The sequence below is a fragment of the Coregonus clupeaformis genome, chromosome 36 (assembly GCF_020615455.1).
Source record: "Coregonus clupeaformis isolate EN_2021a chromosome 36, ASM2061545v1, whole genome shotgun sequence".
NCBI classification, from domain to species: Eukaryota; Metazoa; Chordata; class Actinopteri; order Salmoniformes; family Salmonidae; genus Coregonus; species Coregonus clupeaformis.
Window position 1 is genome coordinate 10,311,907 of NC_059227.1, and position 24,062 is coordinate 10,335,968.

The window sequence follows — 24,062 nt, forward strand, 5'->3', positions numbered from 1 at the left end:
ATGGTGTTGAACGCTGAGCTGTAGTCAATGAATAGCATTCTCACGTAGGTGTTCCTCTTGTCCAGGTGGGAAAGGGCAGTGTGGAGTGCAATAGAGATTGCATCATCTGTGGATCTGTTGGGGCGGTATGCAAATTGGAGTGGGTCTAGGGTTTCTGGGATAATGGTGTTGATGTGAGCCATGACCAGCCTTTCAAAGCATTTAACGGCATTTAGGCAGGTTATCTTAGTGTCCTTGGGCACGGGGACTATGGTGGTCTGCTTGAAACATGTTGGTATTACAGACTCAGTCAGGGACATGTTGAAAATGTCAGTGAAGACACTTGCCAGTTGGTCAGCACATGCTCGGTGTACACGTCCTGGTAATCCATCTGGCCCTGCGGCCTTGTGAATGTTGACCTGCTTAAAGGTCTTACCTCACATCGGCTACGGAGAGCGTGATCACATAGTCATCCGGAACAGCTGGTGCTCTCATGCATGCTTCAGTGTTGCTTGCCTCGAAGCCCTTTGTAGTCTGTAATAGTTTTCAAGCCCTGCCACATCCGACGAGCGTCAGAGCCGGTGTAGTACGATTCAATATTAGTCCTGTATTGACTCTTTGCCTGTTTGATGGTTCGTCGGAGGGCATAGCGGGATTTATTATAAGTGTCCGGGTTAGAGTCCTGCTCCTTGAAAACGGCAGCTCTACCCTTTAGCTCAGTGCGGATGTTGCCTGTAATCTATGGCTTCTGGTTGGGGTATGTACGTACAGTCACTGGGATGCTGGGAATCTTCCATACCGGGATTTCGGGAAAACCAGGGATTTTATTGAAAGCTCCTGGAATTTTGCAACCCTAACTACAACACACACCAGGAAAGTTAGTGTTTGAATGCAACATAAAATAGCAATTCAGGTTTCTTGATGTTTTTATTTCCATTTGAAACACATTTTCAATGAAGGACACCATTAGAAGAAGGGTAATGTGAGACTTGTGTATACATTATGATACAGCAAACTACATTCATGTGTTAATTAAAATAAATATTGGTCCTTGAATGTGAAAATCCATTGTTCCAAGAATAAAAAGGGCTTGTAAAGCTAACGTATAGCCTAATATGTTATTTTAATTATAATTTAGAGCTGGATACAGTACATCTACACTGAGTTCTGACATCTGTGTGACTAATAAGATTTAAAATGTAAAGGCACTAAAATGTGCTCTGAGGTTGCACAGAAAGAATGCAAAATGGTCTTCCTTGATTGGCAAATTAGTATACTATACTGGAGGTTACTTGTCCCCCTATTGTACTGCCTCAGAAGAGGCTAGTTGTCATTAGTTCTCAAAAACAACTGTTAGGAAATGATGGTGAATCAGTACTCTGAAAGCTACAGTAATGCATACATATGGAGTATATCGTTGTCATTTACAGATAAAATGAAAATGAGTAATGAATTTGATAGATTTACATACATAGGCTACTTCTTTCTATATTGTTTTTCATGTGTAAGACCATGTGCCAAAGTACAGCATTACTCCCTTTACTGAAATGGTTTGAGCAGGTTATGATTGACATCATTTTTAAATTTTTCTTAATGAACCATTATTCTATTGTTCCTGCGCTCATCAATCAGTCTTAACAGCAACCATGGCCACTAGTCTGGGTTATTTAAAACAGTTTTCTGAGATCAGAGGAAGACCTACAATTGCCTTCCATAGGGCACAATGTTATGGAACGTTCAGACAAAGATTTTGAGTAGAACAGGCATGCTCATGTCAGCTTTATGAATTACATTTATTATCTGCAACATTCAGCACATTGCTCTCTCCTGAGTGCTTCCCAGATGTTGTTCCATGTTCCTACTGAACAGCTGGCCTTGTTCTGGTTATTATGACCCAAGACAAGCACCACCTTGTCCTCAAATATTTCACAATGGTTATTATGATAAATACAGGCCCTACCCAGCAATGGAGAGTCTTGAGAGAGTATGAATAATGTGCTCCTGTATGTACAGGAGTGTCCTTTCAGTTGCAAGAGAACTGTGATTAAATTAAATTAGAGAATCTCAAGAGACAGAAAAATAAAATAATTGAAAACATACGATTTGTTCAAATGATTGGATATTCATCATGGAGTGTTATAAGTTCTTACTATCTGATTTGTCCGTTTCTTAAATGAGAGTAATAAATAAAGATCCAATATGACGGGGGCTTTTAACAAAATCCCCAACAGCACTAGTGAGAACAATTCAGCTGTAAGTTTGACCCAATAATATTTTATCTAAAAGAAAACAGTTACGTATAAAATGATGCTACTGTAAATCACTGACCATAAAACACTACAGATAAAACAAGCCAATGCATGAATAAATCCATGCTTTTCTTCCGTTCCTTGTTGATTAACATTTCTCCTCCCATATCTATTATGTTATCCCCCCATCACCAATAACCTTTTCTCTGAGGCCATTTTATACTCAATGACTGAATATTGTCTGGCTTGGTAGCACTGCATATCATCATAATGTAAAACATTTGACCATAAATCAAAGAAACAACAAGGACTTTTCCTATGGTTTACTTTTCATGGAACGGAAATTGACTGTTTTTTAAGAGATGACGCAGCCTGTATCTTTCTGGGGCTTCAAATCTGGCTCCTTCATTGGCTTAATAACCTCTTCTTCCCGCTTTGGTTTGGCCTGAAATCAAAATAGTGAGGGGGAAAAATGTGAAACCTTTTGTCCCAGACAAGCAAATGAACAAAACCCTATCAGTGTCTTTATATGATTATTATCAGTAACAAGACAAAATATGTGAAGACATAACTTCAAAACAAATTCAGAGCACAAAAACTATAGTAACCAAGTTATATTTGTTTCAGTGCCAAATGGCTGACCAGCATTACCTTCTCGTCTTTGGCCCCCTTGGTGAGGTCAAAGGTGGCGTAGACTTCAGGGGTGCATTGCTCGCTGAGGGCTGGCAACTCAAAGGAGATTGGCTCGGCCAGGCCATAGCTGGCCTTCAGCTCCAGCTGGGGCGCCTCGGCTGGGACCTTGTGGAAGTATCTGGAGAAATGAAACACTTGTGTATAAATGCTACAATTGCTTACTGTTATTTACTCTACACAAATCAATGTTCTTCTGAAGGTGGGTGTGTGTGTCTCTGTGTGTATGTGTTGACTCACATGAATCCGTTTTCTCTCTCGCACTTCTGCAGGGTATTTTTGATCAGGCCACCCAGCTTGGTGAAGAAGAGCTGCTCAGAGGGCTTGGCCGTGCTACCCGGCCCTTTGGTCTGACGGTACTCTTTGCACAGAGCCTCGGCTCTGGAGTAGCCTAAACACAGTAAGCAAGACCTGTAAGTATTTACACTTGTTAAGATGAAGAGACATCTGTTTAGTGCTTCAAAAAGGCAAAACATTATGTATTATCTCTACAACAGAAATACCAACACTTTTCTGCCTCTTGGAGAGATCTTATTGACTCCCCACACTTGTCACTAGCGAGGAGAGTCTGTCCATGGTAGCAGTATGCCTGAAAGTGACAAATGAAGGGCATAAGCATAATTAGAAACGTAGTATTTACAGAACAGTCAAAAACAAACAAACAAAGACTTTCTCTCAACTGTCTAGAACTGCTCAAGGACTTACATAGGACATGTAGAAGTGCTGTTTCAGCTGGAGGTACTTCCTCCACTTACTGCTGCACTCTGGCTCCAGGGTGTTCAGTGTGTGGTCTGGGAAGATAGAGAGGATAACATTCATTTGAGTGATCAGGAGGACCAACAGTGGTTAGATCCAGACATTCCAACACAATTTAAGATCATTTAAAAAATGCAACAAAGTCAGGAAGTGACAGGACAGGCCTAAATACTAACCAGCTTTCTGGTAGAAGTTTGCAGTCTCGAAGGCCAAGGCTGCAATGAGAGTGGCGTTATGCTTGAGCTCAATCGCTCTGGCAATCGTCACTGCAAAAATAAATACAAATTAGGTTAATAACTGCTAATATCATATTCATTGCAAACACTTTCATAAGTAGGCTATTCTGCCTCTCTCACATACACACTAATACATGGGGCCATGAGTTTGCCCTAAGGCCCCAGAAGTTTCCCTGGCCAAGTCACATTGTCAGCTCCTGACCCTAATCATTATTTAGAGAAGTTGGCTGGGTCCAGTGTAGCTACCTTCCTGTGCCTCTGCTTGGCACTGGACTATGTAGGTGTCGATGACTCTGGGTTCCAGGTCTCGGCCCTTCTCTGCTGGGGTGATGAGGCGGGGGATGTGGACCTCCTAAAGAGGAGAGACCAGAGAGGAGAATGAGTCTGCTGCTAAACACAACCATGCACCAACAACCAGTGGCTTGTGTTCAGGTTGATGATACTGTAATGTATTCACATTGTTCACCATGTGTTGAGGTTAATGTAAAGTGGCCAATATAGGAACCATATTTGATAGGTTTATCAGTGTGCTTTTTTAACTTGCTGATTATCTCTTAAAATGCTTAAAATCAAATGTCTTATTATTATTATTATTATAATAATACAGAGACAATATGAGCTAATCACCTTGAGGTGTTTGAAAATCCCAGCAGCAAATTTCAGGCTCCTGTGGACATCTTTTGCATCTACCTCTTTTACACTGAAAAGGGGTGAAAATTACAATGTCAATGTGTACCCTTTACAAAATGTATATGTAAATAGAATGAGTGTGAATTGACATCATGGTCATAAATGACCTAATTTGCATAACCAGATGCATTGTATGATAATAAATTAGTAACGCAGAAAGTAAACACTTGCTTTTCCTTTCCTGCAAGTCTTGAGGCAAACTTGGTGTGCCAAATTGCAACATTGTAGGCCATGGAGACCAGTTCAAAAATAGCATCTTGTTGGGCACTGTAAAGAGGCAATGGGACAGGATGTTAATAACAATAATAGTATTAGAGAAAGAGATTGTGTATTTCTATAATGAACGGAGACATCTATTTGCAGTGAGAGCACTATACAAATGTTTAACCTGAGTAATGATGTAATAACACATGTGACTCGTTTCAGGAAACTAGGCGTATGTCGCTTTCATGTGCCTTAATAACAAACTTGTATGCCATCTGTAAATACGAATAAAATGGTTAAATTACGAGCCTAGTTGGTTTAGCCACGGAAAAAGACAGGAACCTTCCAGATAGCCATGATTGGCTGAGATAATGGCTGGGCTGGACATGCCGACATGTCTGCCATGTACCACGCTTGTCTATAACATGAGCTGCTCAGTATGTGTAAGTAATCTTTTCTAACGCTGCTTTTTTGAAAGATATCACAACAAACTGCAAAAGTGTTGCTAGCTAATGCTCTCCACTTTCTGGAGGATCGAGTTTTGAAATAAGTGGAATGTTCGGTGGAAGCAGAGTATGATAACTAAGGAGATGGAGAAATTCTGGCATTTGATTGCAAATATGCGGAGGGAGTCGAAAAGAGAACACACAGAAGGCTGTTAAAACACCTGTCTCCGGATTACATCTTCAAACTAAGGGCAACCATGGCATCCATCCAGAGCGTTCATCCATGTATATGGGTAAGAGAGCCTAGCTAGCTGTGTATTAATATTATTCGTATCTCAGAGCCATTTGCCTTGCTAGTCATAGCCTAATGTTAGCTAGCTAGCTAACATTGAACCTAGTTGGTTAGTTTTAGCTACCAGCAGATTCATGCAGGGTAGTAACATTATGAGTTGGGATTATGGTTCATTGTTTAGCTAGCTAGCTAGCTAGCTACATGTCTAAACAAAAGACTCCACTATGCAAGTAACCATTTCACTGTACCGTTTACACCGTCTGTATCCTGTGCATGTGACAAATACACTGATTTTATTTGATATAGTGTGTGTTTACCAGAGACGGTCATGTGAAGAACAACATGACCTGCACCAAAGTCAAATTAGGATATAACGTTAGACCAACGAGACAGTGTCCAAGTTCTAAAATGTTCTGGTATTATTTTGTCACACTCACAACTGTAACGTATTTTCTGTAATTAGCTCGCCATTAACCTGTAAATAATGATCTCGTTGTCCGTTTATTTTCCTGTAATAATGAATACAAATTAGCTAAAGTTAAGACGTTGTCAGCTATTATATAGTCATTATTTGAACTGGCTAACTTAAGAGGGTGTGAACGATGCTGAATGGGTGTAGAAAAAGAAGAGCTCTCCAGTACGTGTACCAAAACATTCAAGAGCCATTTTCTCAAAGTGGGGTTACAAGTTTATCAACTTTCAAAGCATAATTATTTTCCCATTGTTCCTCAACTGTGGAGTATGATATACAGTGGGGAGAACAAGTATTTGATACACTGCCGATTTTGCAGGTTTTCCTACTTACAAAGCATGTAAAGGTCTGTAATTTTTATCATAGGTACACTTCAACTGTGAGAGACTGAATCTAAAACAAAAATCCAGAAAATCACATTGTATGATTTTTAAGTAATTAATTTGCATTTTATTGCATTACATAAGTATTTGATCACCTACCAACCAGTAAGAATTCCGGCTCTCACAGACCTGTTCGTTTTTCTTTAAGAAGCCCTCCTGTTCTCCACTCATTACCTGTATTAACTGCACCTGTTTGAACTCGTTACCTGTATAAAAGACAACTGTCCACACACTCAATCAAACAGACTCCAACCTCTCCACAATGGCCAAGACCAGAGAGCTGTGTAAAGCATCAGGGATACAATTGTAGACCTGCACAAGGCTGGGATGGGCTACAGGACAATAGGCAAGCAGCTTGGTGAGAAGGCAACAACTGTTGACGCAATTATTAGAAAATGGAAGAAGTTCAAGATGACGGTCAATCACCCTCGGTCTGGGGCTCCATGCAAGATCTCACCTCGTGGGGCTTCAATGATCATGAGGAAGGTGAGGGATCAGCCCAGAACTACACAGCAGGACCTAGTCAATGACCTGAAGAGAGCTGGGACTACAGTCTCAAAGAAAACCATTAGTAACACACTACGCCGTCATGGATTAAAATCCTGCAGCGCACGCAAGTCCCCCTGCTCAAGCCAGCGCATGTCCAGGCCCATCTGAAGTTTGCCAATGACCATCTGGATGATCCAGAGGAGGAATGGGAGAAGGTCATGTGGTCTGATGAGACAAAAATATAGCTTTTTGGTCTAAACTCCACTCGCCGTGTTTGGAGGAAGAAGAAGGATAAGTACAACCCCAAGAACACCATCCCAACCGTGAAGCATGGAGGTGGAAACATCATTCTTTGGGGATGCTTTTCTGCAAAGGGGACAGGACGACTGCACCGTATTGAGGGGAGCATGGATGGGGCCATGTATCGCGAGATCTTGGCCAACAACCTCCTTCCCTCAGTAAGAGCATTGAAGATGGGTCGTGGCTGGGTCTTCCAGCATAACAACGACCCGAAACACACAGCCAGGGCAACTAAGGAGTGGCTCCGTAAGAAGCATCTCAAGGTCCTGGAGTGGCCTAGCCAGTCTCCAGACCTGAACCCAATAGAAAATCTTTGGAGGGGAGCTGAAAGTCCGTATTGCCCAGCGACAGCCCCCGAAACCTGAAGGATCTGGAGAAGGTCTGTATGGAGGAGTGGGCCAAAATCCCTGCTGCAGTGTGTGCAAACCTGGTCAAGACCTACAGGAAACGTATGATCTCTGTAATTGCAAACAAAGGTTTCTGTACCAAATATTAAGTTCTGCTTTTCTGATGTATCAAATACTTATGTCATGCAATAATATGCAAATTAATTACTTAAAAATCATACAATGTGATTTTCTGGATTTTTGTTTTACATTCCGTCTCTCACAGTTGAAGTGTACCTATGATACAAATTACAGACCTCTACATGCTTTGTAAGTAGGAAAACCTGCAAAATCGGCAGTGTATCAAATACTTGTTCTCCCCACTGTACCATTGTCTAGCTCTGAGTCTTTACTTTAATCCAATGTAAAAAACATAATTTCACATTTTGCTACATAAGACCGAATCGAGCCACTCTGTCACATTTATAAAACATGGTCAGCAGGAAATACAAAAGAACCAAGACTATTGTAACTCAAATGTATGTGTGGACTGTGGAGCTCTGACTGTGGGGCTGATGGAGGTAACCAACCACCTCTGTGAAACCACCTATGGGCTAGAAGCCTTTACCTTGGGATGTTTCCTTGCAAAGTGTCAGTCCACTTGAAGTTCTGCATGAACCGAAGCTTGTTCTCTTGTGTGGTGCCATCCAGAGATGAAATGAATCCTGTGTCATGTCAATCAAGAGACCAACAACTACTTGTTAATAACAACAAAAGGAAAATAGTTCAGCATGATGAACTGAGTGTAGCTAAAAGACCAAACAAAAACACTACAAAACAGTGAGCCCGGCTAAAGACAGAGGAGAAAAGGCACAAACAAACAGCAGAAATTCACCTTGTAAGAGGGAGAAATAAGCATCGGTGGCATTTTTCATGATTTCGGGATTGCAGGTGGTATCTGTGAACATCTCCAAGAGTCTTGCCCTTGTTGTTCTCAAGTCACTGATGAGGCGGATATAAATGTAAGCAAACATGTTTTCAATTGCCATACTAAGAATGGATATCAATGGCAAAGTGTACATACTTGCATATCTTGTTTGCTGATGGGCTTCCAGCAACTCCATAGAAGTTGAAGGAGACAGGTGCAGTTGCTTTCAATGGGTTTCGGTGGAACCAATGAGTCATTCTGTGGCTTGGATGGTAAAAGCTGGATGTCTGCTAGATGAAGCACAGGGATATCCATTAACAATTCAATACATAAATAGTTGGACATATAATGGCTTGATTAGCTACAAATAAAATACTTATGTTATGACAGTAAACGTATCTTAATTGCTGGCTGTGCCTTGATGACAACCATCAACTGACTGTCTGATGCACTGATGGCCTAGCTAGCACACAAATAGTTAGCTAGCTACAATAGCTAAGCGTAGGTAGCTAGCTAACATTCGTTTCCATTTAGGCTAGTCGGGATAGCATATTGCAAGACGACGTAGCTATTGTAAACATCTTCCTCACCACATTGTTCGTATAATGTTACTAGATACCAAAAATACATTGACGTGAATATCAATAAGTGGTTTGTTACGTAAGTTCTATCCAAATGTGACAGCAGCAACTCCAACTAACGTTAGCTAGCTAGCTTGCTAACGTTAACAACTTGGCATCTAGCTTGTTAATTGCCTAATGGACTAACAATATCGAAAATCTAAAACCACAAAATTCAGATATTTTTCATGATGGACCATTAAGCTAGATTGTCAATATTGTGGAAGTGATGTTTACGAACCTTGGATCTGGGAACTCTGACAATCTGAAGATGTACTTCCGGAAATAAAGGCACAGAATGGTTCTTGACCAGTGGAAAGAGCGTATTGAGTCCACATGGAGACATATGATTTTCAAACCTAGCCCATATGTTGCTTCTTGCGACTGGTCTAGGATCCGCCTTTCTGCTCTAGCTTTAATGTTAATCAATCTGAGTTAAAATTTTAAAACTGATCATAGACCAGTTAAACCTACAGAATGTACCAAATACACCCACTTATGGGAACGCTTTGGGCATGTACAGTAATTTGCTCACATGGAGACATATGATATTCAAACCTAGCCCATTTACAAACCATTTCATTCTGAAGAATGATATCACTGATGATGGTTACCCTGTAGCCTACGTTTGGTCTTTCCATCTCAAACTGTAGTTCAATTTCTTTGGAGAATAAAAACCAACACTAGATTGTCAATGCCATCTTTTCTTTTCCCATATTGTTAAACATTAAATTAAGAGATGAGAGTGCAAATGGACAGCTATGCTGTCTATAACAGAACTATAGTAGCCTACAACCTTTTTGTCTGAAGAGAATTTCATAAAGCAATTTCCCAAAGGAATGTGGATCAGCCACCCAACAAGAAACCGTGTTAACATGGAACACCTCCAAAATATTGTGCTTTAGAATAAAAAGGTGGGGGAGTAACCATTCATGGCATTCATCATTCATTTGCATTCAGCGTTCATATAATATATTGCATATGAGATCTTAAACTACACATTATATAAGAAGCAGAAAGGGGCATCTCCACGAGGCACTGATAAAAAAATAAGTAACTGCATCCTACACATTTCCACCACTGAAGGGAAACCCATCAGAGCACCTCAGGTTAAATTTCCATCTCTATTTAAAGACAGTTCCAATGATGACAGCACGTTTTCAAAAACACAGGTACATTGTCAAATTCACAGGCATAGGAGAGGAAACTACAAATATTTCCCTTTTAGGCAAATTATGTGAAAATAGATTAAGATCGTGCAAGGCTATGGAAATATTTGCTCAAGCTTAAATAGCTAATCAAAAGGGGATCACGCTCTCCCAGAAATGTGGTTGGTGCATACAAATATTTTTTCTATTTATTAAGTAAGCTTTATGCAACATCTTTTTGAGTGCGGACCCATCACACTCTTTTGCTCAAGCAAGAATAGGTAGGTCATTGTTGTAAGGTCATAATGATAAGAAATCCTAACCATCACAATAAAAACAAACACACACACATCAATATCAGTCAATTCCTGTTGTTCCCATGTAAAACATGTTATGTTTTATTTTACACACATTTCAGTCAAACAAATGACATACTGTAGGCTATGTACAGTAAGTATTTCACAAGTAAAACCAATTGTCAGATACAAAGTGAACATTGGTTTATTGACATTATATATATATATATATATATATATATATATATATATACTATATATATATATATATATATATATATATATATATAACTATATATATATAACTATATATATAACTATATATATATATAAAATAATTAAGTAATTTCAAGATTGTCACTTTTAATGTACAATATAACCTATAGGTTTGTTAATTACATACCGAACAATCACTGTTGCTGTTATTTTTCTATTTGTACCATATGCACCACATATAATTTAAAGGAAAAATATTATATTCTGCATTTTATATTCCAGATTTTGTGTGGATGGGTAAGAGATCCTGAAGTTGGACAAGCGTCGCCACATTTGGGCAAATGGCTCAACTCTCTTATTTGTTCTGAAAAATGTGTACAAATGACAGTGATCTAACATGTAGTCGAAGCCAAGGATGTATCACTCCAATTTAGATTTGTTTTCAATATGAAGTAATTTATGTGTACCATAATAATTATCTGCTGGCGTTGAAACATTGTATGTTCTTTTCATGAAGTCTAACATAGTAATTTTACTTCAACAAAAATGTGGTCTTCATTTTTTAGAAAATATAAAGCAAACACTGTTACAGTACATAAGAATCAGCTTGCATAATCTGTAAAAAAATATAAATACAGTGGGGAGAACAAGTATTTGATACACTGCCGATTTTGCAGGTTTTCCTACTTACAAAGCATGTAGAGGTCTGTAATTTGTATCATAGGTACACTTCAACTGTGAGAGACGGAATGTAAAACAAAAATCCAGAAAATCACATTGTATGATTTTTAAGTAATTAATTTGTATTTTATTGCATGACATAAGTATTTGATCAACTACCAACCAGTAAGAATTCCGGCTCTCACAGACCTGTTCGTTTTTCTTTAAGAAGCCCTCCTGTTCTCCACTCATTACCTTTATTAACTGCACCTGTTTGAACTTGTTACCTGTATAAAAGACACCTGTCCACACACTCAATCAAACAGACTCCAACCTCTCCACAATGGACAAAACCAGAGAGCTGTGTAAGGACATCAGGGATACAATTGTAGACCTGCACAAGGCTGGGATGGGCTACAGGACAATAGGCAAGCAGCTTGGTGAGAAGGCAACAACTGTTGGCGCAATTATTAGAAAATGGAAGATGTTTAAGATGACGGTCAATCATCCTCGGTCTGGGGCTCCATGCAAGATCTCACCTCGTGGGGCATCAATGATCATGAGGAAGGTGAAGGATCAGCCCAGAACTACACGGCAGGACCTGGTCAATGACCTGAAGAGAGCTGGGACCACAGTCTCAAAGAAAACCATTAGTAACACACTACGCCGTCATGGATTAAAATCCTGCAGCGCACGCAAGGTCCCTCTGCTCAAGCCAGCGCATGTCCAGGCCCATCTGAAGTTTGCCAATGACCATCTGGATGATCCAGAGGAGGAATGGGAGAAGGTCATGTGGTCTGATGAGACAAAAATATAGCTTTTTGGTCTAAACTCCACTCGCCGTGTTTGGAGGAAGAAGAAGGATGAGTACAACCCCAAGAACACCATCCCAACCGTGAAGCATGGAGGTGGAAACGTCATTCTTTGCGGATGCTTTTCTGCAAAGGGGACAGGACGACTGCACCGTATTGCGGGGAGGATGGATGGGGCCATGTATCGCGAGATCTTGGCCTTACTTACCTCAGTAAGAGCATTGAAGATGGGTCATGGCTGGGTCTTCCAGCATGACAACGACCTGAAACACACAGCCAGGGCAACTAAGGAGTGGCTCCATAAGAAGCATCTCGAGGTCCTGGAGTGGCCTAGCCAGTCTCCAGACCTGAACCCAATAGAAAATCTATGGAGGGAGCTGAAAGTCCGTAATGCCCAGCGACAGCCCCGAAACCTGAAGGATCTGGAGAAGGTCTATATGGAGGAGTGGGCCAAAATCCCTGCTGCAGTGTGTGGAAACCTGGTCAAGACCTACAGGAAACGTATGATCTCTGTAATTGCAAACAAAGGTTTCTGTACCAAATATTAAGTTATACTTTTCTGATGTATCAAATACTTATGTCATGCAATAAAATCCAAATTAATTACTTAAAAATCATACAATGTGATTTTCTGGATATTTGTTTTAGATTCCGTCTCTCACAGTTGAAGTGTACCTATGATACAATTTACAGACCTCTACATGCTTTGTAAGTAGGAAAACCTGCAAAATCGGCAGTGTATCAAATCCCACCGTATATATATATATATATATATATATATATATATATATATATATATATATATATATATATATATTTTCGCAATCATGTTACTTTTGGTAATAACAGTAATAACAACCAAGCTATAAATCACGCTGCTGCATACACCAAAACATTCCAAATCACATTTTCGCTAACCCTTGGAAGACACACTGCGGTCTTTGGAACCCTGAAAGTATGAATGGCACTTATTTCCTCAATCCTCAGTACATCAAAAATATGAGAGTGAGAAGCCCTTAGTTCATAGACGTGTAGCATAGTTATTACAAAGGACATGGTCACGGATATCACCCCACCCGCCGTTTTTCATGTGAGCCTTGTGCTCCATTGACTCTGCGTTTGTTAGGACCAGGGACTGAGGGAAGAGGGAGTCTTTGGTGAGCTTAAGGGACTCCTGTGCTTTCTGTAGGGCCAGCTCGGGCCGACAGGCCTCCTTGTTCTGGTGCAGCTCACAGTTCCCAGTATGCAGAACCCTGGATCCCTGGGCCACCAGCACTTTGAGTGGCTTGGAGATGCAAGTTCCTGACAGGTGATGGAGGGTCCAGTCCCAGTTGTAGTCATCATAGGTGCAGAAGTCATAATTGCAACCCATCAGCTTGTAGTACACCTCTCTGGAAATGCCCATGCCAATGTTGTGCTTGGTAGACATCCACCCGGCAGTCTGCACCTTGTTGCTGAGCTTATCAAACTCTGCCAGGCCATTGTGGTTGCCTAGCGCCAGCATGTCGCAGTCAGGGCAGCTTCTCTTCCTGTATTCAACCATCTCCTTGTAAAGGTGGTAGAGGTCAGGCAAGATATAGTTGTCCTCCTCGAGGAAAACTGCAAAGCCACTGTAACCATGCAGAGCCTGCACTCGCTCCCACAAAAAGTGAAGTTTCCACCACCAGTGGTGTTTGGTCTGTGTGATGGATGCTTCCCTATAGTGGCCATATGAATCTGGATGCTCAGCGTTGAGGCATCCTGTTTTTAAAGCATCATCCTTGGATATGTCTCGTGGACAGTCCCGTGGATCCTGCCCAGGAAACTCACTGGGATAGAGCTGTGTGCTGTAGGGGAAGTATATTTGTAAAACCTTGCAGAAAGTTATCCCTTGCACTATGTCATTGTCTTCCTCTGAAAAATAGTTGTGGCTGAAAATCAGCAAAAAGTTGTGGACCTCAGCTGCATTTTCCAATGACTTGATTAGTATTTTGAGGTAGTCTGGTCTGTTGTGAACCTGAATAACCAGGACCAGTTTAGGCTCCCCAGGATACTTGTCCGCATTCAGAACGTGTTGCTTGTAATTGGCATTGTAAATCGCCTTCATCAATTCAGGAACCGAACCATACTGAAACTTTGCCATGTCATCAGACAACATGTTTTCCTGAGCGACAACACCCGTGACTTCATCAGAAATTAATACACGTGTTATGATCATGGCAGTGGCAATAATTAAAGAAACACCCATGAGAATGAGCAGGTTCTTTTTAAAGCATCGTAACCTCATTTTCGTAACGGTAAAGGCTAATTTTGAATACAATAGCAATGACTTGAATCACCTGACTATTGAAAGAGTCCACATCGTGTTTCATCTTACTTGCAGTTGCAACATTGTAACTTTCGATGGAACCCTGAACCCAGAGGCTGCGGTTTCCGCAGAACGTTACAAACTGGCACGCGAAAAAAATTATAAAAGTGTATTGATGATGACTCCTTTTGCTGCCACTAATATCGGTCAGTTCGGTTGATATAATCTGTTGCGTTCGGTGGTATCACCTGTGAAAAGTTACAAGATAATGAAACAATGTATTATTCTCTATGTCAGACATATTAGATTTGTTTCCATTCATGACGTTAATTTACAGTCATCAAGTCGACTTACCAACAGAATGTCATGTGTCAGTAAACTGCTATCAGGAAGTAAGGGTGTTTTAGGACTATTGACGCATTCAAATGATAGTCGGAACTAGAATACTCGGAAATGTCCGATTTACTAACTGGTTGAACGCGGCACGTGTATAACTACAACCTATTATCATGTCAGACATTTCCGAATTTCACAGTTCCGACTAGAACGTGAACGTGGCATATCTGCGGTATAGTGAACGCGTAATTTACAAAATTGAGTGCTGACGTGTACAATTCAGCCAACAGGAACGGACTGACTTCTTCGTCAACGAATAAGTGTCCTACCTATGCTTATGTAATCCTACTACATAGGGAACATCCATTACTTTGGAGGAGATCTGTTGAGAGCAAAGGAAGGTTTAGTGCCAGCAAGTTATGGTATGATTTATGCTATTAAGTGTTATTTGAATTAAATGTAGAATGAGATTGCAGTCTACGTAAGATTACATTTTTATTATTGGGGCAAGACCAGGCTTTGGCTTGTGTAAGCTGACCTGGTTAAAGCTGCCCAGCTGGTATGAATGAGACGTGCCCCATACCCACATGGAGTGAATGTGTTAGGGGCTGTTGATTACAGTAGTTAGTTGCCTAAACATACTTGTTAGAGAGTTACACAATGAAAACAAAACTGTTTTTAGCACAGCTATTTACCATCTCCATTCGCTGTGTCAGTTTGTGGGTGTGTCTGAGTGTGAGGGATGCTGCAGTGCTGAATGAATGAATGATATAGCTGTGCCTAAATGTTCCGAAGACAAATGCTCCTCATCAAACTAAGCCTCCTGTAACTATCCAATCCAACATTCAACTAGTCACGGTGCACGTGCTCTTGTACACTTGTAGCCTTTCACACTAGTGATTACATTTTACATTTACATTTTAGTCATTTAGCAGACGCTCTTATCCAGAGATTACATAGGGTATTAATTCCACCAGGGGGCTGTGAAATTCTCTCTCTGGATGATATTCCAGAGGGCAGAGAAACACCCACATTCATCTGATGGTAATAACACACACATTTACATGAGTAAATGTAAAGATACCTTAATAGAAAATGACTCAAGTAAAAGTGAAAGTTGCCCAGTAAAATCCTACTTCAGTAAAAGTATTTGGTTTTAAATATACTTAAGTAACAAAAGTAAATGTAATTGCTAAATATACTTAAGTATCAAAAGTGAAAGTAAAAGTATAATAATTTCAAATTCCTTATATTAAGCAAACCAGACGGCACGATTTTTCTTGTTTTTTTTTTACATTTAGGGATAGCCAGGGGCGTGCTCCAACACTCAAGACATAATTTACAAATGAAGCATGTGTTTAGTGAGTCCACCAGATCAGAGGCAGTAGGAATGACCAGGGATGTTCTCTTGATAAGTGTGTGAATTCGACAATTTTCCTGACCTGCTAAGCATTCAAAATGTAACGAGTACTTTTGGGTGTCAGGGAAAATGTATGAAGTAAAAAGTACATAATTTTCTTTAGGAATGTAGTGAAGTAAAAGTAGTCCAAAATATAAATAAGAAAGTAAAGTACAGATACCCAAAAAAGACTACTTAAGTAGAACTTTAGAGTATTTTTACTTACAGTTTTTCTCAATTGCTTAAACACTAAAACCCATTGGCTGAACAAAGTTCTCAGTTGCCTGGACTCATTTAGCTAATTATGCAGTCTGTTGTCAATACCTTAAACCATTTCACATGGTAAAACACAATTTGCAGATCTCACTTAGACTTTTCAGCAAAACTCTAAACACATTCTCATTCTCAAAACACATTCTGCACTCTAATGCACATGTCATCCATACTGGTAAACACAAGTGGCAACAGTCAAATACAAATAGAGAACACATGTCATTGATTGAACACAACCACTCAAAATTGATTTAACCTGTTTCAAATGATGCGACACAACCAATATAAGCCAGTTCAGAGAGCAAACAGGTTGTTGAAGGTGGGAAGGAGAAAGTCTGAGAATGGAAAGAAGAAACAATGTGAGAGGACGAGTGCGTATGCGAGGTGGGCGACGAGGAGGAAGAGGAGGAGGAGGGCAAGAAAGAGGAAGAGGAGGACGAAGAGGAAGAGGACAAAGAGTGGAAATATCTGATGAAATTCGAGCAACAGTCATAGACCATGTTCTTGTCCATGGACTGACAATGAGGGAAGCAGGACTTAATGTGAAACCCAATTTGAGCCGATTTTCAGTGTCCACCATAGTAAGGACATTCAGTGAAGAGAACAGGTACAGTATACTACTGTATTTTTGTAATTGCAAATTTACTGTACTACACTATATGCAGCTGTTTCAATAGACATTTGTAAAGTTAATCACTGTATGTATTGTACTGCATGAATATGTTTTGTAACTGCACAACTACTTTTTGTAGAATTGTAAGGCTGTCACATACAGGTGGAAGGACAGCTATATTCACTCGGGAGCAAGAGGCCGTTATAGTTGGCATGTATGGAGGACTAAAAGTGCCACAATTAAATAAATAAATACACCATTAAATAATTACTTAAATGTGTCATTAATTAATTAAAATTAGAATTAAATACATAAATGTGTTATTAAATGTGTCATTAATTAATTCAAATACCGATTCATTTTATGTAAAATACATATATAATAATTTCACTATTTACATTTACATTTCATGGTCCTGCGTTGGAGTGCTTCCTGAATTACTTAAAACTGTCAAACTGACCCATCAAAAGTTGGTAGGCGGAACCTAACGCCTGATTGGTTACCCTCTGCATCAAGCCAAGACAAATCAATTCCGGATAATGGATTGATGCAGAGCTACTGAACACAATCCAATACACTGGGTGGCGCTATTCACCTCTACGTTGGTTTAGTTACACGGTTAAACAGAACTTTCATTGCAACGGCTAAAAATCAAGAGAAGACTCGGTCCTGCTAGCCCCAATGTTGAGACGCTGTGTGAGGTGCAGGACAAAATGTCTAAAAGTTGCCCGGAGCTGCTGAGAGAAGCAGCGAATTTGATTGAGGAAGCTCTGAGCAGAAGTCCAACGGCTCCCGCGGCACCGGTGACTCCGGCAGCTCAGTCACAGCAGATACCGGCCGCTCAATCACGTACACCTGTCCAAGGTAAGCTAAGTAATTTCATGTTAGCCAGGTGTGCTACTATTTAATGATTCGGGACACACGTGTAGGTTAAATTAGATCGACTCGAACATGTATTTGCATGCGGCTTTATGATGCTTCAGTCGTGACACGTTTATTGTTAATGGGGGGAAGCATAAACCTAGCTAGTTCGCTAATCGGCTAAATGGTGTTAGCTGGCTTGAGCATCCCAAGATAGAAGTAGAGGCTGTTTTAGCTGACTGGTGACCATTGAGCTGTTACGTTTTTCTGTGTTGCAGCGGAGGTAGCAAGGCTCTTTGCGCCATATAACATTGGAGCCAGAAGGAATATGATGAGACGACCAGCACAAGTCCAAGTTAGCCGAAGAAGCTACACACACACTGTCTGTTGTTTGGCTGACCACAATCCGGATAAAATTCCAAGCGTACTGTTTAAAGCTGAACTTCTTACTTCAGGACTTGGAGAGCAAAAAGTAACATTTTCAGGTCAGTGCGAAACTAGGCATTTACCAAAAAGTAAAAAAAAGTTTGTACTGTCTGTGGCTTGTTGAAATTATTTGCATTTCTTTTTATAGTGACTCAAACTTAATTGGTGTTCATAGTGTCAATAATAGTTATCACAGGCTTATTTGCTTAATTTAAGGTGAGGTGAGTTATGATTTTGTTTTGTTTTTTTCTCCAGGGAATGACCACGATCCCATGGTTATAACAAATAAACTGATGGAAGTGTTTCCGAAGCTCCAACAAGGGGGAGGCTTTGAATTTCTAAAACTTGTAGGATCTACTCGCAGTCGAAATCTTGCGTTGCTTCAGTGTCCCAGCACTGGATACACCCTTGCCTATCTGAAAGATCCATCGACGATGATTGGACAGGCTACAATCTACATACGTCCACTTCAACAGGATCTACCCTTAGATTGTGTACATACATTTACAGAGACTTAGTTTAATACATAATCAAAACAAAGATTACTGGTGACTTTTAATCATTAATTAAAATTTGTTGTTGTTGTTAGGAGAGCTCACGTCCTGCCTCTGGTCCAGTCATCCCCTGCATCACTTGTCAGAAGGAAGTTCCCTTTTCAGAGATGAAGCTGCACAGATTGAGCTGCAATGGGTATGTACTTCTTAAAGCAATGCAAGGGTAGCATAATTTATTTTCTTTGGGAATATGTCTCTCTTATTGTTGTGCACACAAATAAGCGAGTATGACCATCATTTCAATTGTGTTAACTTCAAGGACACCCATGCAGGAATCAGAAAGAGAACAAGAGGGAGGCCAAAGTGAAGAAAATGATAGTGAGACAGCCCTAGTCAGTGACAGTGTTCCAGTGAGGCCTGAAACATCAGCTGAGAGTGCAGTAGTACCGGCAGTGATTGTCAACGAGGAGTTGGATCGCAAAGAAACAGACAGTGGTTTGTGTCATCACAATAGTGTTGCTATAAGATTGTGTGTAACTGAAAAGTTAATAGAAAGATAACACCTGTAGGATATAATTAGATAAGATAATACAGTTACAGACAATTAATAACATGCAACTGGGTTTTTCTATTTTTCTAATATTTAGTTGTAGTTGTTTAGTAGTGCTGTTTTTATGTCAACTCAGCGTTGTGACAGGTTCTGAAGATGTTGGGTCTCACGTTTTGTCAGTGAAATGAACAGAATTTTCCTCCTGTTCTGTAGAGTGAGAGGATATCTGTATATGCAGGTAACATGCCAACTCACAATATGTCTCTCTGTAATAGATAACTTTATTGTTGTTGTTTGTTTAGAATGGAAGCTTATTAAAGAACCCACTCAAGCTGCCAAAGTTTTCAAAGAGAATCTGCTAAGGGAACATGCAACTGGGAAACCACTTAGAATGAAGATGGATGTAAGGGACTCTGAAGAGGACAGGGAACGGGAGCTTCTCTTATTATATAAACAGCAGCAAGAATGGGCATGTCCACTTCATTGTACTCTGGTTGGTAAGTAATATAACATTTATAATATAAATACATCAGTACAGTTTATACCACTCAAGTAGCTTATATGGAATTGTTAAATGGGAGAATGGAATGCACAAAATTATATAATTGATAAAAATGTTATATGTATGTATGTGAATATTGTGCACAATATACTCTTGTTATCTGGAATAATCAATATTAAGGATGCTATTCTAGAATTACAGCCAATAGAAGTTTTTCTCCCTTTCTTGTTAAATGTTACCAAATCCAGTTACCTGTATTAGGCCGCCACTTTTTTTCCAGTGTTATTATCAGTATTTTATTTCAGGTGATGTTGCTATCGGAGAGGGAGTGATGCGGTACTTTATGACAACAATCATATCCAAACTCCAGTTTGGATTCAGTCTAGATCTTGGTAAGTATCTTACTAATTTTTTGAAGGTTAATCCATCTATAAATTGCAGAAATGTCTGTCTGTAGCGCATGTCTCTCAGTTAGTCCTATGGATTTCAAACTTGACAGGTGTCTTGCTCTGGTCACGAGTAAGTGCAGTGCCAAGTTTGACGACGTTTGGATAAACGCAAAAGATAGCGTTACATATATAGGTAAAAGAAGCACACATTGGCTTTTGCCGCTCTTGCTGCTTGCCATTCTCACACTGCATGCAACGCTGACTGAGCACCTGTTTGTGTCGTGACTCACTCTACACCGCCTCTCTCTATGCGCGCGCACACACACACACGCGTACACGTACGTTCTGGTGGTTGATGAACGCGGATATGTGCTGTTTAGCGGAGGGCCGGTGGGCAATGTTTTGTGTCAGGTAAGTCTGTAGTAGGGTATACAGGGGAATTGAATTTGAAGTGGTTTGGGGTCCTTCTGTAAGTCATTTTGGAGTAGGCTACAATTTGGTTTAAGTGAATTCTACAAGCAGCAATACCACAGGCCAAGTAATCGCCACTAGTATGATGTAATATATCTATCTATCTATCTATCTATCTATCTATCTATCTATCTATCTCTTCATACATTTTATTTAATGTATTTAAGAGGTTAATTGTTGTGACTTTATTCCCTGCTCTCTTGGTACTTTACAGGAGGAATGGGCCGAACACTGCTATTTGAGGGTGAACCTGACCATCTTGTTCCAGCAGCATCAGAGGCACTTATTGAAAGCAACCTCTTCCGGGTTGCAGGAAGGATGTTGGGCCACACCTTTCTGCATGATGGTCCCCATGTCACAGGACTAAGTCCTGCTGTAATTCATGTACTGTTCAATGGGGACCCTGGAAATGGCTACTGTTGTTACAGAAGACTGTCCTGATCTGCACATCAGGAGCATCATAGAACTGGTATGTAACCTAAAAGAAACTTTGCCATGTAAAAATATTGCTTGGGCAGATATAATAACTTGTATGGTCTTAATTCTAGCTTGAACATGAAGATCTTACACCGGAACAGAAGGACACAGTTTCAGATCTTTCCATGTCTTGGGATCTTCCGGCAGTCACCAAAACAAATCGGAGATGGCTACATAACAAACTTCTACTCCATGCAGTGAGTTCCTGCTGGTTAAGTGACAGAATTCATCGCTGTACTTGTTGAAATTATAGAATGTGTTGTGAACCCTGGCTTGTTATGTTAACACGAGAGTTTAAGTACTAGAGTTTTAATGGATTTTTATAAAGCACTTTATTGTGTTTATTAACATTTTTCCTACTGTGCCAACTTTTGTCAAATTTGGGTTAAGGATTTGGGCTGTAATATGGGTCGGTCTGTCTCTTAGGTCGTTGGGAGGACCATGCGCCAAATTAAACAGTTGAGAAAGGGACTGAAAGATGTGATGGTATGGCCCCTGCTGACATCTAGGCCGGATGTTGTACCACTTCTTTTCCCCAAAATGGCTGAAATGCAGTTCACACCCCAGGTAAGTCAGTAATTTAGTTATATTTGTGACTTAACTTGATGAATTTACGTGTATTTTCAATGACTGAGATGGATATTTTTCCATTTTCTAAGAATTTGATCTGCATAGTCCTTCACCAAAATAAGTTCTCCCTTTTTTTAAATTACAATTTTTGTTTTCTTTAAGATGCTCCTAGAAAAAATCACATGGCTGATGAAGATGATGAAGACTTTGACTTAGACACCACCTGCCGCATCACTGGCTTTCTAAGGATGTTCATTGAAACAGGTATAAACCTTATTTTCTCTCTTTACAAATGCTTCTATGTCTCATGGATAGATATGATCAATTACAGTTGAACTAAATGTCTTTAATCCATTTTATGACTTTTAGCTTCATCAGGTACCCTGGCCCAGCTGCTGACATTCTGGGTTGGCTGGGAGATGCTTCCTCCTGAACTGAGAGTGGAGATTTCTGGGGAACCCTTCCTACGTCCTCCACATGCTTTGAAACCCTAAAGCTGCCAGCTCATTTCAAACTCTACATGGACTTTGAGAAAGCACTTGTCGCTGCCATAAAAGTACTGGATTTGGGCTTGTTTAAGTTTTTTCAGACGTCAATTAGGGCTGGGCAATATTTTAATATTATATCTATCGTGATATAAGACTAGATATCGTCTTAAGGTGCTTTTCCATTACCAGTACCTACTTGACTCGCCTCGCCTCGACTCGCTGTGCGTCCGTTTCCCATTGCAGATTTTAGGATTGCCTCAGCGTGGCTGGTCGTCATAGCGACTGCCGTGGGCGTGGCTTAGTAGCTTGCTTTCCCATTGACAAATCCCCGCCGCATTTCCTGGTTCTCAGTCTCCGTGAACAACATGATATCAAAGAGATAGTTAACGTTAACTGCTCCAGATTTCCCACCGTGATCACATATATATGACTCTAGAGTCGCTACTCGCTTTGTTTCTCTCACATATATATGACTAGATTCGCTACTCGCTGCGGAGATAATCGCCGTCACTCTCTCACTTCTCCCTCGCTCACTAGCTACACACACACATATGGCGACTCGACACACACACACATCACACATTACACACACCAGCGCACCAGTATAACCATCAGGCCACTTGTATGCTACGGAGAAAGCTCTGCATGGAGCCTCCGGCAGTAAAAACCACCGCTGGCTAAACTATTTTAAAATGCTGTCTGTCGCTGGCAATGCAGTGATCAGTGACGATTCTTTCCGACCAATCAGCAGCCTGCAGGGTTTCACGTCACCTTCTCGGCTCGCCTCAGCTCGCTTGGAACCTCGACTGAGCAGGTGCTAAAAAAAGTATATGTTAGCAGGTACCAGGTACTTTTTTTCGTAATGGAAAACCAAAAAAGGCGAGGCGAGGCGAGTAGGTACCATGTAATGGAAAAGCACCATTAGATTTTGAAGAAGTGTAATATCGTTACATGGTAAGTTTAGTCTTTTCCTGGTTTCAAAGGCTGCATTACAGTAAAGTGATGTCATTTTCTGAACTTACCAGACTGTTCTAGCTGTTCTATTATTTGCCTTTTACCACTTAGTCATTATATCCACAATATGATAGTTATTTATCCGAAATCTAAATGTGGAAGATATTTTGTGAATGCACCAATTGTCAACCTTACAATATCGTTGCAATATCGACATCAAGGTGTTAGGTCAAAAATGTGATATTTGATTTTCTCCATATTGCCCAGCCCTAATGTCAATGCATACACAGTTCAGATGAATTGACACAAGTTCAGTGTCTTTGAAAACATTAACACACTGTGCAGTAGTTGACTTTTTTTTTCTTCCATTTACTAAAATCAAACTGTTCTGCACCTTCAGTGCTAACAGTACAGCATTCATGTTAGTCATTCTGTGGACCATAATGAGACAGGAAGCTTCAAAGAAACAGCTTTTTTCCTTTCTTTTAAAAAGGAAAGTAAACTTTCAGTTTTTCCTTGCTTGTTCTAACACAACAAATAAAAACATGGGTTGGACATCAGTCTAAGATTCTTGATAACACTTCCACAGTCTCTACATATAGTCTAAGTGCATCAGTAACAGAAACTCCTGGAGCTGGCAAAATTGCAACCTCTTCATCTGAGAGCTCACGGGCCAGCTGAACCTCGGGGACTGACACAGTGCCTCGATGAAGGCAGTGAGGTCCGTTCCAATCGATCCCATATTCTTCAGGAACCTGAATGGATGACAAGCATAATCAG

The 24,062-nt window shown here is 40.3% G+C and overlaps 2 protein-coding genes and 1 long non-coding RNA gene across 4 annotated transcripts; 1 reads left to right on the top strand and 2 right to left on the bottom strand.

The window, feature by feature from the left end:
- Positions 1–887: 887 nt before the first annotated feature.
- LOC121552333 (BRO1 domain-containing protein BROX) lies at positions 888–9,401 on the bottom strand. Of its 2 annotated transcripts, none has more exons than XM_041865165.1 (13): positions 9,302–9,401; positions 8,597–8,727; positions 8,408–8,514; positions 8,141–8,237; positions 4,772–4,867; positions 4,538–4,610; positions 4,157–4,262; positions 3,851–3,940; positions 3,624–3,709; positions 3,426–3,507; positions 3,159–3,309; positions 2,880–3,039; positions 888–2,673 (listed from the first exon to the last, which is right to left on the bottom strand). In XM_041865165.1, the coding sequence occupies exons 2-13, from the start codon at positions 8,695–8,697 to the stop codon at positions 2,584–2,586; spliced, it is 1,239 nt and encodes a 412-aa protein (XP_041721099.1). In that variant the 5' UTR covers positions 8,698–8,727; positions 9,302–9,401; the 3' UTR covers positions 888–2,583. The 2 variants fall into 2 exon arrangements, with proteins under 2 accessions (XP_041721099.1, XP_041721097.1); XM_041865163.1 differs by having other exon boundaries at positions 8,597–8,730; positions 9,302–9,387.
- A 3,614-nt stretch (positions 9,402–13,015) lies between these two features.
- Positions 13,016–14,921, bottom strand: LOC121552466 (alpha-1,6-mannosyl-glycoprotein 2-beta-N-acetylglucosaminyltransferase). The gene is made up of 2 exons (XM_041865404.2): positions 14,834–14,921; positions 13,016–14,727 (listed from the first exon to the last, which is right to left on the bottom strand). The coding sequence occupies exon 2, from the start codon at positions 14,456–14,458 to the stop codon at positions 13,214–13,216; it is 1,245 nt and encodes a 414-aa protein (XP_041721338.1). The 5' UTR covers positions 14,459–14,727; positions 14,834–14,921; the 3' UTR covers positions 13,016–13,213.
- A 6,278-nt stretch (positions 14,922–21,199) lies between these two features.
- On the top strand, positions 21,200–22,299 carry LOC123482697. The gene is made up of 5 exons (XR_006657828.1): positions 21,200–21,262; positions 21,342–21,467; positions 21,697–21,837; positions 22,003–22,104; positions 22,210–22,299. It is a non-coding gene; the product is annotated as an uncharacterized LOC123482697 (long non-coding RNA).
- The last annotated feature ends 1,763 nt before the right edge of the window (positions 22,300–24,062 follow it).

Excerpts from the sequence above, each read along its gene's own strand:
- LOC121552333 (XM_041865165.1), bottom strand. The coding sequence starts at position 8,697 with ATGACTCATTGGTTCCACCGAAACCCATTGAAAGCAACTGCACCTGTC. Across the intron at positions 3,710-3,850 it reads AAACTTCTACCAGAAAGCTG|ACCACACACTGAACACCCTG; the intron begins GTTAGTATTTAG and ends CTATCTTCCCAG. Across the intron at positions 3,040-3,158 it reads GAGAGAGAAAACGGATTCAT|ATACTTCCACAAGGTCCCAG; the intron begins GTGAGTCAACAC and ends TCATTTCTCCAG.
- LOC121552466 (XM_041865404.2), bottom strand. The coding sequence starts at position 14,458 with ATGAGGTTACGATGCTTTAAAAAGAACCTGCTCATTCTCATGGGTGTT.